Source organism: Capsicum annuum, chromosome 8, assembly GCF_002878395.1.
Source record: "Capsicum annuum cultivar UCD-10X-F1 chromosome 8, UCD10Xv1.1, whole genome shotgun sequence".
NCBI classification, from domain to species: domain Eukaryota; kingdom Viridiplantae; phylum Streptophyta; class Magnoliopsida; order Solanales; family Solanaceae; genus Capsicum; species Capsicum annuum.
This window is the reverse complement of record NC_061118.1, coordinates 162,229,523-162,244,604: the sequence shown is the minus strand read 5'-3', so window position 1 is coordinate 162,244,604 and position 15,082 is coordinate 162,229,523. Positions and strand designations below refer to the sequence as shown.

Below are 15,082 nucleotides of genomic sequence, written 5' to 3'. Positions count from 1 at the left end.
ATTGAAGTATACTCTTAAAAAAAACAAATATACTTCTAAAATAATTTAACATGCTCAAAAATATCTATGAGAACTTTAAAAAAAAAAAACATTTCACTTGGGGTATTTGGTATTTTGATCCTTTCACCCTTTACTGTATATATGCTCCATATTTTTGTCAAGTGGATATTTGTCTATTTCTTCTCTATAGACCAACCTGTTAAGCCTGTTTGGACTAATAAGAAAACAATTTCTTTCCCAGACCAACTCTAGAATTTCACAATTTACACACTTTCTGCTCTGAACAAAACCACAATTTTTTGCTTTCTGTTTGAGTGATAAACCCTAAATTTTCACAAAAAATCGATCTCTTTATCTGGGAATGGGGTTTGATGAAATGGAACCAATATTTGGGCGGCTAAATGCAGAGTGGTCAGCACCTCACAAAACCCCTTTGAAGCCTTTCCTTTTTCATGTCCACGGCTTCTCAACTGATCCCTCTACTCTCCGTGTCTGCGCTACTGACTTCCATTCAAATACGTGGGAAGCTTTGATGTCTCAACATGAGCTTGAAGATATGGTTTGCCCTTTTGTTGCTTGGAACTTTGAATTCTAATTTTTTGAACTTTTGTCACCTTGTCGTGCAAAAGTTGTATTCTTGTTGCTTCTGTCCTTTCAATTCAACATTTTTGGTGACTTTATAAAGTTGGACTAAACCGTTTTGTGCATTTGATTGTTCTAGAACCTCTAGGTTTAATTTTGAGCTGAACATTTAGACTGGTCTATGATGTGGATGGTTTTAGATAAATAGTTCACCAAGTAAAATAAATGATATGGGGATGGAAATACAAGTATAGAGATAGGGAAGACCAATTGGAGGAGTTAAAACACAAATATAATTGCTCCCTCTATTTCCATTTTATTGTCCTGTTTTAACTTGACACGGACTTTAAGAAAGTAAACAAGACTTTTTCATCTGGTGGTCGTAAATAAAGATATGTAGAATGTATCAAAATGTCCTAGACGTGCTACGTGGAAAGTTGAAATTAAATAGTTAAAAGGAAAGAAGCATTCTTTTTAAAAATGGACTACAAAGCAAAGTAGGACAAACAAATTGAAAAGGAGGGAGTACTACTTTTTTTTTTAAAAAATAGGAATTAAGCACAAATCCAACAATTAGCCTTGAACCAGGACTCACTCCATTAGCCGTTATGTTGGTCATATGGAAAGAAAGAAATACGAGACTATCCGGGAGAAGGTGGGTGTGGCTTCGGTGGAGGAAAAGATGCGGGAAGTGAGGCTGAGATGGTTTGGGCATGTGATGAAGAGGGGCACGGATGCCCCAGTTCATAGGTGTGAGAGGCTAGCTTTGGATGGTTTCAGGAGGGGTAGAGGTAGGCCGAAGAAATACGGGAGGGAGGTGATTAGATGTGACATGGAGCAATTACAGTTTACTGAGGGCATGACCCTAGATAGGAAAGTTTGGAGGACGCAGATTAGGTTAGAAGGCTAGTGCGTGTGGGTGAGTCATAGAAAGTAGTTAGGAGAGTTTTGGTGTAGCCGGGTTAGTCACCTTAGGGTTGTATCCATAGGTTGGGGCTGCTAGTTAGGAGAGTTTGGGTGTGGTGGGTGTCTTTGGTTTGTGAGTGTATGGTATTACTCTGTGGGTGTCATATTTCTGTTATTCCATCCATCCTGTTGCATGTTTTATTACGATTTTATTTACTATCCTTTGTCTTGAGCTGGGGGTCTATTGGAAACAACCTCTCTACTTCCTCGGAGGTAGCGGTAAGGACTGCGTACATTTTACCCTCCCCAGATCCCACTAGGTGGGAATTTAGTGGGTTTTTTGTTGTTGTTGTTGTTGTAGGTGGGAATTTAGTGGGTTTGTTGTTGTTGTTGTTTTTGTTTCTTTCTCAAGAGGATAAGCAAAGTATGGTTTTTATGTTTCAAAGCAGTCACCAGTTTAGTGTCTTTCTATACAGAGGGACAGAACTGGTATAGGCGGCTCTTGGTCTGACTTTGTAGATTACCTTATAGCTTCCATAAAGTCTGAAGATGTGAAGCTTGTTATGGATGGACAGTCAAAAGTTGGAGGTATTCTTTAATTATTTTTTTCCAGATCTTCTCAGTGGTATATGTAGCCAATTTTCCTCTTGTCTTTCCTCTTTTTCAGAGGAAGCGTATCCCCTAGGCTTTTAATAAATGAGAAAGCATTTCTCCAAGTAAAATTGATGTTTAATCTTGAAGACATTCTGAAGGTTGAAACAATAGCAAACAAGCAGGGACTTAAGTTAGATCTGTAGTCTAAACTTATGGTTATTAGAAACTCCTTTATGTCATTCACATTATTCTCACACTAGTGGTAGTTCATTTGTATGTATCCTTTATGGCATTTATATATTTGATATGAATCTCTTTCATCTCTGACACCTATGTTGCTCGGACTCTCCGAAAATGCTGCCGCACCTGTGTCGGATCCTCCACAAATGCACTACTTTTGGAGGATCTGACACGCATCCGTCCACATTGTTGAAGAGTCTAAGCAACATAGTCTGACACCTTCCTAAGAGTTTTTCTTACGCCCCCACCCTGGGTCTTGGCCAGACCGACACTGATGTCTTGTCCGAGCAAACCACTAGCAATGACATGATGCTTGAGACATGTACAGAATAAGATGGGGCATATTGATAAAATAAAGACTTTAATGATAATTTCCATTTATAAAACCATGTATTCCTCCCGTTCACTTTTGCTTATCCACTTTGCACTTTGCACTTTGCACTTTGCACTTTGCACACCCCTTAAGAAATACATGATTGATGAGGATTTGACCATAATACCATAGTAATTGACATTAGTGTTAGGTGTTGGAAAATGATTTAGAGAATAAGTAATTAATGCTAAGGGTAAAAACATGGAAAAAATAATTGTCTTTTCTTGATATGTTCAAAGTGACAAGTAAAAGTGAATATAAATATATTGTTGGTTTAGGCGAACTTCTTATCAATCTTCTTCATGTTCAATAATAATAACAGGCTTTCATCTTATGTTTCTTTTGTTTCTCTTGTAGAATTTGGGTGAGTTTCTTAGTTGTAACTTTTTGATATTTGGGGTTTCAATGTATTGATTTATTTTTTCTTTCTCTCAGGTGCTGCACATGCAAAATTGGTTGCTCAGAAAGCAAAGGGGATGCCAAGAATTGCTATTTCACTTAGTAAACTTGTGGATACTGCATCAACTGATGCAATGGCGAATCTTTCTCTGGAGCTTTACAAAACTTTTACAAATGTACATAGTTTGCTTAAAGCTGGTCAGTGCCCTCATCTGTTTGTAATGGCTTGTGTTCTTAATTAATTGATGAATACCCGTAATTCATTTGTCAAAGATTGTGGAAAATATTTCCAGCTGTTTTTGGTGTCATCTGTGGTGCCATTTTAAGGTTAGACAGTTAGGCCCTGTGCTTCTTTAAGTTCTTCAAAAACAACACAAGCGGCTTGTCCACCTTCCTTTGTTTTCCTTCAGTCTTTCAAGTATCTTCCCACTTCTTAACAGGGAGCATCTCAGTTTCTACCTAAGGAAAGACATGAAGTCATAAGTAATAAGCAATGTCACTAGGCCTTTTCTATTAGATTAATGTGAATTACGTAGTGTGTATTTTAACCAGTGTTGTTAAAACGATCGCACTGTCGCTTAAAGCAATGTAGCAATGTGAAGTGGGAGGTCCTTGCTTTTCATGGGTGAGGCAAAGCAACCTCAAAGAGTGTATGGTTTGATTAATAAGGCGCCAAACAAGAAGCCACCACATCTTTGCTTCCTTGATTTGCTGTTTTTCTCACCAAGATGATTCTTTTCTTTGGACAGGTTGTCTTCTTCTGCTATTGTGTTTTTGAGCTTCTCTTTTGCCTGTCTCTTCTATTCTCTCTTGTTCTTGATGATTCCTTTTCTATAGTTTTTGTTTGTTCTCTGTTTCATTTTATTTGATTAATCAAATATGTCAATACTTTTATCCTCCACTTTCTGATTTATATACTGATTTTTAGGAGAATAAGGGATCTCTGCAATTAAGGTAATTACTAATATTGGTACTAACACAGTTGTGTATGAAATGATGTTGCAAATTGATCCTTATGGCTAATTACTTGAATATTGAAATTTTGAAGGTGTCTTTGCATTAGGTGGTTGAATTAGCATTCTAATGATATTTCATTTGAGTTTGTATTAATTTTATCATGGCTGTAAATTGGATATCCAAGTTAGTAATATTAATTGTAAGGTTGTTGTTACTTACTATACTCTCATAAGTTAGGTAATTCTTGTAATTTCTGTAAACTGTGCACTTAGTTTGAAGAAGCATATGGTTCACTTTTACTCGCTTAGAACCCCAAGAGTTTTGTCATGTTTTTGCACTTTTCACCTTCTGAAACAGTGATGTTAGATTGAAAGCAAAAGGGCGATCAGGTGATGTCATCAACTGTACCTCTGCCAGAAGTGTGAAATGTATTTGTTTTTGAAATAGCATCATTCCCACTTGTATACTCTGGTTGACAGTCTTTGCTTTTCAGAATCATCATTCTAGTAAGGATATAACTTTCCAAGTCCCCTTATGCACCTCCAGCATAGGTCTAACATATTGCTTAACTGCCCCTAGAGAAAAAAAAAAAAGTAAATATATTGCACAACTCTGCATTCGTTCAATCTTAGAACCTTCATAGAAGAATTTACTAGAATGGAGCAGTTTGCACTACATCCTCAACTTTTTCATTTGCTATCACATCTACGCTTGACTTTTTCCTTATTCTGCCATGTCTTGTGAAACAATCTCCTTTAATAAGTCTACAAGTTTCTTTTCGACTATTGATGACCTTGTGTGGCTAATGATAGATTATATTTTTGAGAGTGCATTTCATTTACTTGTGTTTCTCTCTGCAGAGCAACAACGATGCTGTGAGTTGACAAATGTTTTATCAGAAGAAAAGGTATTCTTTTCTCAATAAGCCATTAACTTCTATGAAATTTGACTGTGTCTGTGCTAGCCTCCTTACAAATGAATAAATGCTTGTTTTTATTTCCATTTGCTCCATCTCATGCAATTTCATTTATTAATGCGGAACTCAGGTCTGTATTTTACAATAATCTTTTTCTTTTTGTCCCTTGCATGTTTATCCCTATTTAAAATAAAAATCAGTGCTCACCATCCAATAGATGGAGGATGGTGGCTCCCTTAGGTTTCTTTGTGTTGTCTTAACTGGAACTACAAAAAAAAAGTATCCATATTGTTCAGTCCCTCTCGCTATACTTTCACCAAAAGCACAAAGACATGAGAAGTTTCCTTGCCCCAACACTTTATTTACCAGGTCACAACCAGTCAACTTCTGAACTTGCAAAAAAAGTAGTTGGTTGATGTGATGTTAGTGATAGAGGAGTGTTGAAGTTGGTTTGTAACTATTTAACAATAAATACTGCTTCCTATATGACCTTTTCTTTGTGTTCCGATTTGTTGTATGTGGTAAAGCATTTAATAGTAGGAAATGCATGTTATACAATCTCAGAAAATTAAAGTCAATAATCTGATCTTGGGATGAAAAGTGTTACTCAACTGTAAGGAGTACAGTTTGTCGGTGCAAGTGGATATAAATCAATTCCTTTGTCTCTTCCATTATGAGGTAGCCATTATGTTTTTTATAGTTGCTCTGCTTACTTTGCAGGAAAAGAATGAAACTGCCCAGAAGCAACTTGATGCACTTCTGTACTCAAAAAGACAGAAGATACAAAAAATTACTGAAAACACAGCCTCAGATACTGCAACCATCAGTAGCTCACTAGAGTCTCCAGGTATAGTAAAAAATAAATATCCATTTTGTAGTGGGAAAGTTGAAACTGAGGTCTGTACTGGACTGAATTTCGATTCTTCAACTTCCATTTGAACAGGTTTATACCACTGATATCCCTGTATTACATAATACATACCAAATGATCAAAGCCTTTGCTAGTTTATTAATGAGCAGAAAGGAAAGCAGAAACTTGATAGTACAATTTATAAATTTCCAAACATCTCTATATCAAAGCCTCTTTTTTGGTAACTTTTCCTCCTTGGAGGTATTTGTAGGCTATACCTTTCCTCTGCCAATCCTAGATTTTCTGCTATTGCCTATTGTTTTCCTCTCTTTCATTCTATACTTGTGTAGGAGAACATTTCACATCCTTTATAATGGCTTAAAATTTTCCCATTAACAATCACTGTCGCTTCTGTTAATTGTCTACTTGTAGATATTACTGCATTTTAATCTCTTAATCCGTTTACCCCTTACCTGATTGCAGTTAAGCAAGCAGGCCAACTTCCCTCTACAAAGGTGACTAACCGTGTGGTACCAGCACATCGTAGGTAAATGTTTGATCAATTAATCCCTAACATTGATCTAAAATGTGTTACTTCAATGACTAATTCTTCGTTTTGCAGGGCCAGAGTCCGAGGTGTTCTTTTACATGATACTGAAGATGAGAAGCAAGATTAGGAATTAACCGTGTCATTTATCTCCATGATTGATTGAAGCATGTGTTCATTAGTTCTTTCTGTAAATACTGTATGATTGAAAATATGCGGGGATAAAGTCGAGATTCAATTCACATGAGAGTTGGTAGGCTTAGAGAGACAACTAATTCAATGTGTAAAGCAGTCTTTGTTTGTGGTGACCAAGGTGAACATCCAACTTCTATCCACTAACCGGAAATTTTATCAAAGATCAAGGTTATCTGTTTATTGATTGCAGTAACCAAGGAGTTGAATGCTTGGAAACAAGAGTATATGGAAAGCTAGCAGAGATATTCTACCAAGAACTTGAATGTAAAGGTTCATGTAGGCGTGCTGTCATGGATCTGAGGCTCAAATTTAAAGTTTGATTTGAAATCAGCATTTGTGTATGAAAATCTAGGCAAAACTTTAACTTCAATTTTAAATTATAGGGGGCTCAAATTTGAAGTTTTGACTTGAAATCCACGTTTATTTATGAAATGTAAAAGAAAAAACTTCAATTGACCCTCGTTATCCCTCTGCGATTTTTTTTTAAAATTAATTTACTAGTAAGTCTAATAAGAAACATCAAGATATGATGAACATGTAGATACGGAAAGCCCAAAAATGTTTTTATACAATTTATGTCATGTGTGTATGTGAAATACAATAACTAAAAATTACATATATACACAAGTTAAAGTTACATAATTACATTAAATCTCACATTGGTAAAGTATTTACACAAATCCCAAAATAATTATAAAAATTTTCTTATTTGGTAAATTCTCTCTCCTAAATATTATACATGTTAAACACTTCTTTTGGCTTCCGTTTTTCACTCCATTGCACTCATTATCCATCCGTTTAATACGCCATTTTTGAAACCCTGACTTTTTGGCAAAATTGAAGTAACAGTTGTATAGTGGTTACCAACTTGTAAGTTATCAAGATTTAACTCTTTTTAATTATTTACTTCATTAATTTTTGAATTTTTTTTTGTTCAACTTTACCAAATCAGGGGTTTTCCGTGTTTTGTTTGTTTGCATGTTCAAATTTCTGTATTGTTCAATCATATTCAAGTTCAGTAGTTCGTTTTTTTCATTATTTTTCATATAGTACAAGTTAGATCTTTGATTTTCTTGTTTGGTAGTTCGATTTAACACTACTGTTAAGTTAAATAGTGTTAATTGATAATGGATTGTCCTCCAAGTTTTAGTTTAGAAATTACTCAGTTAGATTCAAATGAAAAAGATATGCCACTTAGATTTGTTCCTAGTACTTTTGATGAACACGATCCGAAATTCGCAGAGAATTGGTCAAAGCACAGAAACGATCCCGTTACAATGAAGAAATTGAAGGATAACGTCGCTTCTAAACCGAATAAATCTAGTTCAAAAGAAAGAAAATAAAAGTTTGATGATTCTGGCCGACCACGTCTTCCAAAGGTATTTATTATGAGTTTAGGTATAATTTGACATATGTATAATAAGACATTATACATTAGTTCTTTCATCACAGTAATGTATAATGTAGGTGATCTGAAATATTTTTCTATAGGTTACACATTCTAATAAAGCTGATATTAATTTTGACATGTAAGTTACCCTCATACATGTATAATTGTTGTTTATGTTTTGGTCTGATACAAATTGTTACATGTATGGCTTGATATATTTGGTCTGATATAAATTGTTACATATTAATTTTGACATGTATAAGTTACCCTCATGCATATGTTATGTAGTGTTTTTATTAGTCTGACTTTATTATACATTAAAGCAGTTTTTTTGTAACTGTATAAGTTAATCTCATCTTTTATTTTTTGAAATCAGGGACTGTGGCCTCTTTGTGTGTGCATATACAAAAATATTAAGTGAAGGGCAGCAAGTTCACTCATGTGGGTTTGATGCTGCAAGTCAACGTCCACGCTATGCTTCATTACTGTGACATTACGGAGTGAAAAAGGCAAGTAAAGGGTACACGAGTGATAAGGGTGATCCGCCGCGGTCAAGGAATAGTGCTCTCGAAGAAATTGATGCAAGTGCAATTGTTACTTTAGAGTAGCAATGTTTTATAATAGTCGAAATTGAAAGAACTAATTCTTATTTTTGTGGTTGATGTAAAACAATTACAAGATTACTTTCTGGATGTTAATGCAAATTTTATGAATGTCTTCTTATTTTTGAAAAAAAATGATTTCCAGTTACTAACACACTAATGTATAGTTACAAACTAATTCTTTGTAGATATTGAGTTTCCCTTTTATTTTTTTGTTAAACGTGTAGAAGCAAATATAATATTAAACTGATATTGAATTTGAACACTTTATAGTTTTACTGTAACGTACATTATCTTATAAGTTAAAAATATATTGAAGCAATATCTAATACGTTTAAATATATGTAATACATAACATAATACATGTTGTCATACGCTTTTTCCTAGGAAAAAAAATATGAAACATAGTTCACAACATTCACTTTTGTGAAGTATGATACTATTTCATACAATGACATAAATGTATAATCTGATATTATACATTCGTACATGAACAACATATATTTTACAAAAAATTTATAATGTGTCATCAAACATGTACAAGATGATTCTCATATTTAATCTAATATATTTTTTTTATAAAAAATAAAAGTCAGTTAAATGACATTTTTTCTGTCTAACATAATACAATAAAACAAAGTATAACGCTATATCATACATTTTATATACATTAACTATCAATGTGTAACAGTTTGCTACAACTTATGTTTCAACATTGTAATAGTTCCTAGGTTACATATTAAATATACATATCACTTATAACTAAATTTAATATGATCACAATATATCATATATGAAAAATGCTTCTAAATTTTCTTAGAATATAAAACATTCATTAAAGAATTGAAAAATCAAATAACAATTAAACAACTAGATATTAGTTGTTTCAGCGTTCCAATAAAATCTAATAAAAATGTTTATATAAATAAAACCATTCAAAGCATCAACATATAGAAAAAACACATTATCTCCCTCAAGAGTCATTTGGAAAGAAACTGCAAATCCTTCGATTGTGACCGGCTCGTCTGCATTTACCTCAGCGGTTTGAACTTGAAGACAGCGATTCACTTGATTTCAAATGCCTTCCTTTTTTTGGCCTACCAGGCGGTCTTCTATATTTGGGCGACAAAACTTCTTCATCATCAACAAAAAATGGAACATTCCAATCCTTCTTGTCTGGCATTGAAACTATCGGAAGTTCATATGTCTTCACTATGGTGTTTGACCTGTAAAATTCAGAGCAATAACGACCATATTCTTTTACATCCACATTTTTACTTTTTAATACGACAATTCCATGTGGACAAGGTATTTCATCAATTTGATACCAGCCACAATTGCACGTGCCACGCTCAATATCGACAATGTACATCCGTCCCGAATCATATACACAATAAAGATAACTACCTGCTGGCTTAACCTGTTAGCAAAACACATATTTATTACAAATGATAAAATAAGAATATATAATCAATGGAAAATAAAGTTTCTGTTATATATTTATTCTAATACATATCGTCATCCGCAAAGCTTTAACTCCATTAAGAGTCAGTATTTCTTCAAATTTTTTTCCAAGAGTTGTAAAGTAAGATGCAATTTCGCTATTCTTACAATTCCAGGCAGCAAATAAAATTCTTACTTCTTCAAGGAAACCTAAAATAGAAAGTTTTCTAGCCTCAACCAAACAATCGTTAATACATTCGGCTATATTAGAGGTCACCATTCTACCTCTATTTACAGGAGAGTGACATCGAGATCATTTTTCATACCCAACATCCTCAAGATATTCCTTAACTCTTTTATCAACCTTAGCAACCTTTGACATAATAAATGCAAAATCTTTTTTTCTATAAGTTTTAGCCATGGAATAATATAGGTCACTAAGTCTATCTTTGCTTTTTCTAAAATGAGTGCAAACGTTTTTCCATAAACGCCAAATACTTGCTAGATGAGGGACATTAGCATAAACAATGCTTACACCTTTTATGATACTTTCATTTTTGTCTGATACAACACACATGTTGTCTCGTTCACCAAATGCCTCTCTAAACTATTAAAAAAACTAAGTCCACGCATTGTCATTCTCCAAATCAACAACACCATAAGCTAATGGCAGAATACAACCTAAATATAAAAGAAACAAGGAAAACAATGTAAAAAAAATAATGTCAACTATAAATATGCTAATTTAAGCAGTTTCATGAATTATTATACATATAACATCAATGTATAAGATCATATAATACATAGTGAACAATAGAACAATAAAATAGTATAATAAAACTTGAAAGAATAGTACCTGCACCATCTAATGTGCTTGCCGATACAAAGGTTCCTTCGTATGGACTGCTTAAATGAGCTCCGTCAACAACTATGACAGGTCGACAGAATTCAAAACCCCTTATCATGGGATGCAATGCAATAAACAAGTATTTAAACTCATTATCCACGGCCTTATGCATCCTAATGTGCGATTGCGGATACACTTGGTTCAGCATATAGATATAACGGGACATTTTTCTATATCCATCTCCTGGTCCACCTCTAAGCATCACAATCGCCTTCTCTTTTGCGCACCAGGCTTTCATGTGGTTAATATCGACTCCGTAAACAACCTTCATCTCTTCAATAATGTCCGCGGGGGTGTGTATTCTCTTGTGATTGATTAATTTTGGAGCTATAAATTCACTTACAAAATTTGTTGTCGCAACCATATTATTCAGCACTCTGTCGCTAAGACTACAAGTATGCTCCAAATCAAATGTTTTAATCACAAACAATTCCGATTCATTCAAGACCCACTTGCAATCTTTGTTACGACAAATCAGTACATAGCTGCATCAATATATAAAAATCTAAGTCAATGTATTAAACAAAACTATTACAATTGAAAATAGAAAGACAGAAATGAAAATAATGGTACTGCCCAGCTATATTATACATTTCTCTGTATGTATAATAAAATATTATACATTCGTGTTTTAACTTAAAAAACATAGAAGAAACAAAAGCAACCACGGAATGTCTTAAAGTATATTATCATACATTTATTTAACTGGCATGGTTTATTTATACATTATCAAGCATGTATAATCATACATCATACATTCGTAATTTAACAATCATAAGCAACAGATCACCCAACTACACAACAACTACTTCTACAAAACCTCTAACAACAATTTTTCATACATTATAAGCTCAACAAATATATTTGACACTTTTATATCATACCTTTTTTTTGTTGGATCGTTTCGCTTTAGTGTTGAAGCCATTAGCTATTGCATGTCTTGCCATTACTGAAACAAGAGTTTCCTTATCCTTGTAAATCTGATTCACCATTATTTCAGTGTTCTTGCAATCAGTAATGAAGTTTTTCACTTCAATTTCAGGAACATATAAAGCATACTGGTTATCCGTTTCAACAACTGTTAACACAACCGAATCATATTCACTACCCTCAATACACATTACAATACCTGTTTTTTTATCAAACTGTATTTCACTATTGAATTTGTCGAAAGTTGAAATACAAAGCGGAATAGTAACCAACCCAGAAAATTATTTCTTCAACTCAACGTAAACCCTCACTCCATTGTCGTTTCTTAGGACAATTGGAGAAGAATTTCCTTCAAACACATATTTAACTTCAATTTTTTTACGAATTTCGTCGATATCTAATTCCATGGCGATCGTAGAAACCAATTTCAAGAAAGTAATACTTTCCGAAACAATTATTGTGTCACTTTTGTATGACTCATATCTAATTTCTGACTGTCAAATTCCAGAATGTCGCAGCAATATGGGATATTCATATTGATTTTAGAAATATTGAAGAACGTATGTAGAAGAAATTGTTTTTTTTTTTGCTTTCCAGATCTTGAACCAAAGATTACAAAAAAAAAAACGTTTAAGAATTTTTTTGAAATTCAAATATCAGTTAGTAGTTTTAGCCATAAACGATTTAATGTTAGCTAATTATTGCCGTTAATTAAGAAACAGTAAAATAATTACTGATTTCAATTACCTTAAATTTAGGATTAGCTGTTTCATCATACATTCGATCAATGTATAATACTTGGCCGAATGTATGAGTATCTTTGCCATAATTCGGAAGAGAGAAAAAAAGAGGGGAGTTTGTGTATTACTTTCGTTACCTAGGGGATTTATGTGGTTTACACATACAATAACATGAGAATTAAAAGCAATAAACCAATGCTTACCAAGTTGGCGAAATGCCGCCAGTAACGCGTGGACTGACCGTTGAGTCATTGACAAGTTTATTATTAGTTCCAAAAAATGCACCTTCAAATCTTTACGAAAATATATGTCATGTTGATGAGAGTGGAATGCAATAAACTAATGCCTGCGTTGCCATCTTGTACCCAATTGACCAATGTTTTAATTGAAACGTGTGTTGAGGCCTCTATAAAAGCAACCCTTACGCCTCAACTAACGAACACTAACAAAAAGAGGAAAAAAAGATTTTTGAGTATAGTCCAGAATATTTTTTCTATATTAACAATCGTAATGGCAAATTTAGATATTCAAATCCAGCTAAGGAAAATGGTAAAGCCCTCCACTCGAACCCCGAATCATCTTAGGAGCCTCAAACTTTCACTATTTGATCAGGTGGCTCCTCATGTATTTGTACCAATATTGTTCCACTACTTACCAAACAGTGAATGCAACATGGAAGGAATTGCTCATCAAAGATGTGACAAGTTACAAAAATCTTTGGCTCAAACCTTAACAAGGTTTTACCCTCTAGCTGGAAGATTTAGTAAAGATGATCTCTCAATTAACTGCAGCGATGAATGTGTTGCGTATGTTGAATCCAAAGTCAATGCGGATCTTGCTGAGTTTCTCCATCAAGGACTCAAGGTCGAACTTTTGAACAATTTTCTTCCAACAGATATGCCATCAAGCTTACTACTTAGAGTCCAAGTGAACGTATTCAGTTGTGGAGGATTAGTCATTGGGATAAATATTTCACACATCCTAGCTGATGGCTTTACATTAGGATCATTTGTCAAGGAATGGGCACACATTACCCAAACAGGGACGACGAAAGGTTGTCTTCCAAGTTTTGGCCATTTGCCGTTGCTCTTTCCCGCAAGAGTGCTCTCAGGACCTCAAGTTTCACCACCTTCTGACACAGGCCCTAAGATTGTCACGAAGAGGTTTGTGTTTGATGCTTTAGCAATATCAAAGCTCAAAGACAACCAATTCGAGTGCCACATTCATCAGACCTACTAGACTAGTGGTCGTTCTGTCGTTCATATGGAAGGTTCTTGTGGACAATAATTCATCAGCCAAACATGGACATTCAAGGGGCTCGTGTTTATTATTTCCTATTAATTTAAGGGGAAAATCAAATATGCCTTCTTTAGAGCATGCTCTAGGGAATTTATACGTGACTGTTGCTGCTTCCCTCGAGGCAAACAAGTTAAGAAAGGAGTTAAATGACTTTGTTAACGTGGTAGGAAGTACAACAAGGGACACATCTGCAAGCATTGGTAAAGCAAGCATCGATGATCTTACCTCTATGTTCGTTACTTATGGCACAGAAGTTGCAAACAAACTTGGTCTAGGAGACGAGATAGACATCTATCCGAGCACTAGTTGGTGCAGATTTCCCTGGTATGAAGCAGACTTTGGTTGGGGAAACCCATTTTGGGTGAGCAGTGTTAGCAAACCTTTCCAAGTAATTATCCTAAACGACACAATAGATGGTGATGGTATAGAAGCATGGGTTAGTTTGAAGGAGAATGACATGGCTGAATTCGAGACAGATCCTGATATTTTGTCCACCACTTCAAAAGTAGAATTTGATACCTCAATGTGGATAAAATGATTCATTTATTCGTCTATCCTGACATTTTCAAGTGTAAATTTTCTGTAACATCCCGTACTTTCGGGATAGAATCTAGACCGTCGTTTCTACGTGTATAGACCCGAACTAGATAATTCCTTGTTAATATATGTGTGGTTATCAATCCTATAGTGTGGGAATACTTTTGAATATGAATTGAGGTCACAAAAATCCCCCAACTCTAAGACGAGTTGAAAACATTTCTAGCGATTAAGTTTCAGTGGACGTTTAAACTTGGGTCAACTTCCATCGACCATAACTTCTAGTATATATCGAATTAGAGGACCTACTATATATCAAATGAAAGGTCTTCGAAGTAGATTTCCAACGATATCAATTTCGCCAAAATTCGATACCGAAGCAAAAAGTTACAACCATTTTCGTGAGAGGGGCAGTAGCTGCGCGCGACGCACGCGCCTAATTTTCAGGTTCTGTTTTTGAGTTTTTAAGGGCAATTTGGACCAGTACCTCACCCAAGGTCTGTCCATAACATAAGATTCACGCCCCAAAAGCAGAATACACTCCATAATTTAATTTTTCCTCTCAAATTAAAACCCTAAATCCTTTCCCTCAAGATCAAGAATCAAGATCTTAAGTTCAAGACTCCAAGAAAAGGGTCAAGATCCGGGTTCCATCTATCAAGATCTAGGTTCCAT

The 15,082-nt window shown here is 34.5% G+C and overlaps 2 protein-coding genes and 1 pseudogene across 2 annotated transcripts; 2 read left to right on the top strand and 1 right to left on the bottom strand.

The window, feature by feature from the left end:
• Positions 1-87: 87 nt before the first annotated feature.
• On the top strand, positions 88-6,752 carry LOC107840070. Its single transcript, XM_016683794.2, has 7 exons — positions 88-559; positions 1,965-2,076; positions 3,131-3,292; positions 4,912-4,958; positions 5,688-5,814; positions 6,301-6,364; positions 6,440-6,752. Exons 1-7 carry the CDS (start codon positions 362-364, stop codon positions 6,492-6,494), a joined length of 765 nt encoding a protein of 254 aa, XP_016539280.2. The 5' UTR covers positions 88-361; the 3' UTR covers positions 6,495-6,752.
• Positions 6,753-9,587: 2,835 nt separating this feature from the next.
• On the bottom strand, positions 9,588-10,571 carry LOC107879436. Its single transcript, XM_047395629.1, has 2 exons — positions 10,470-10,571; positions 9,588-9,971 (listed from the first exon to the last, which is right to left on the bottom strand). The coding sequence occupies exons 1-2, from the start codon at positions 10,569-10,571 to the stop codon at positions 9,588-9,590; spliced, it is 486 nt and encodes a 161-aa protein (XP_047251585.1).
• Positions 10,572-12,900: 2,329 nt separating this feature from the next.
• Positions 12,901-14,519, top strand: LOC107879898 (annotated as a pseudogene).
• The last annotated feature ends 563 nt before the right edge of the window (positions 14,520-15,082 follow it).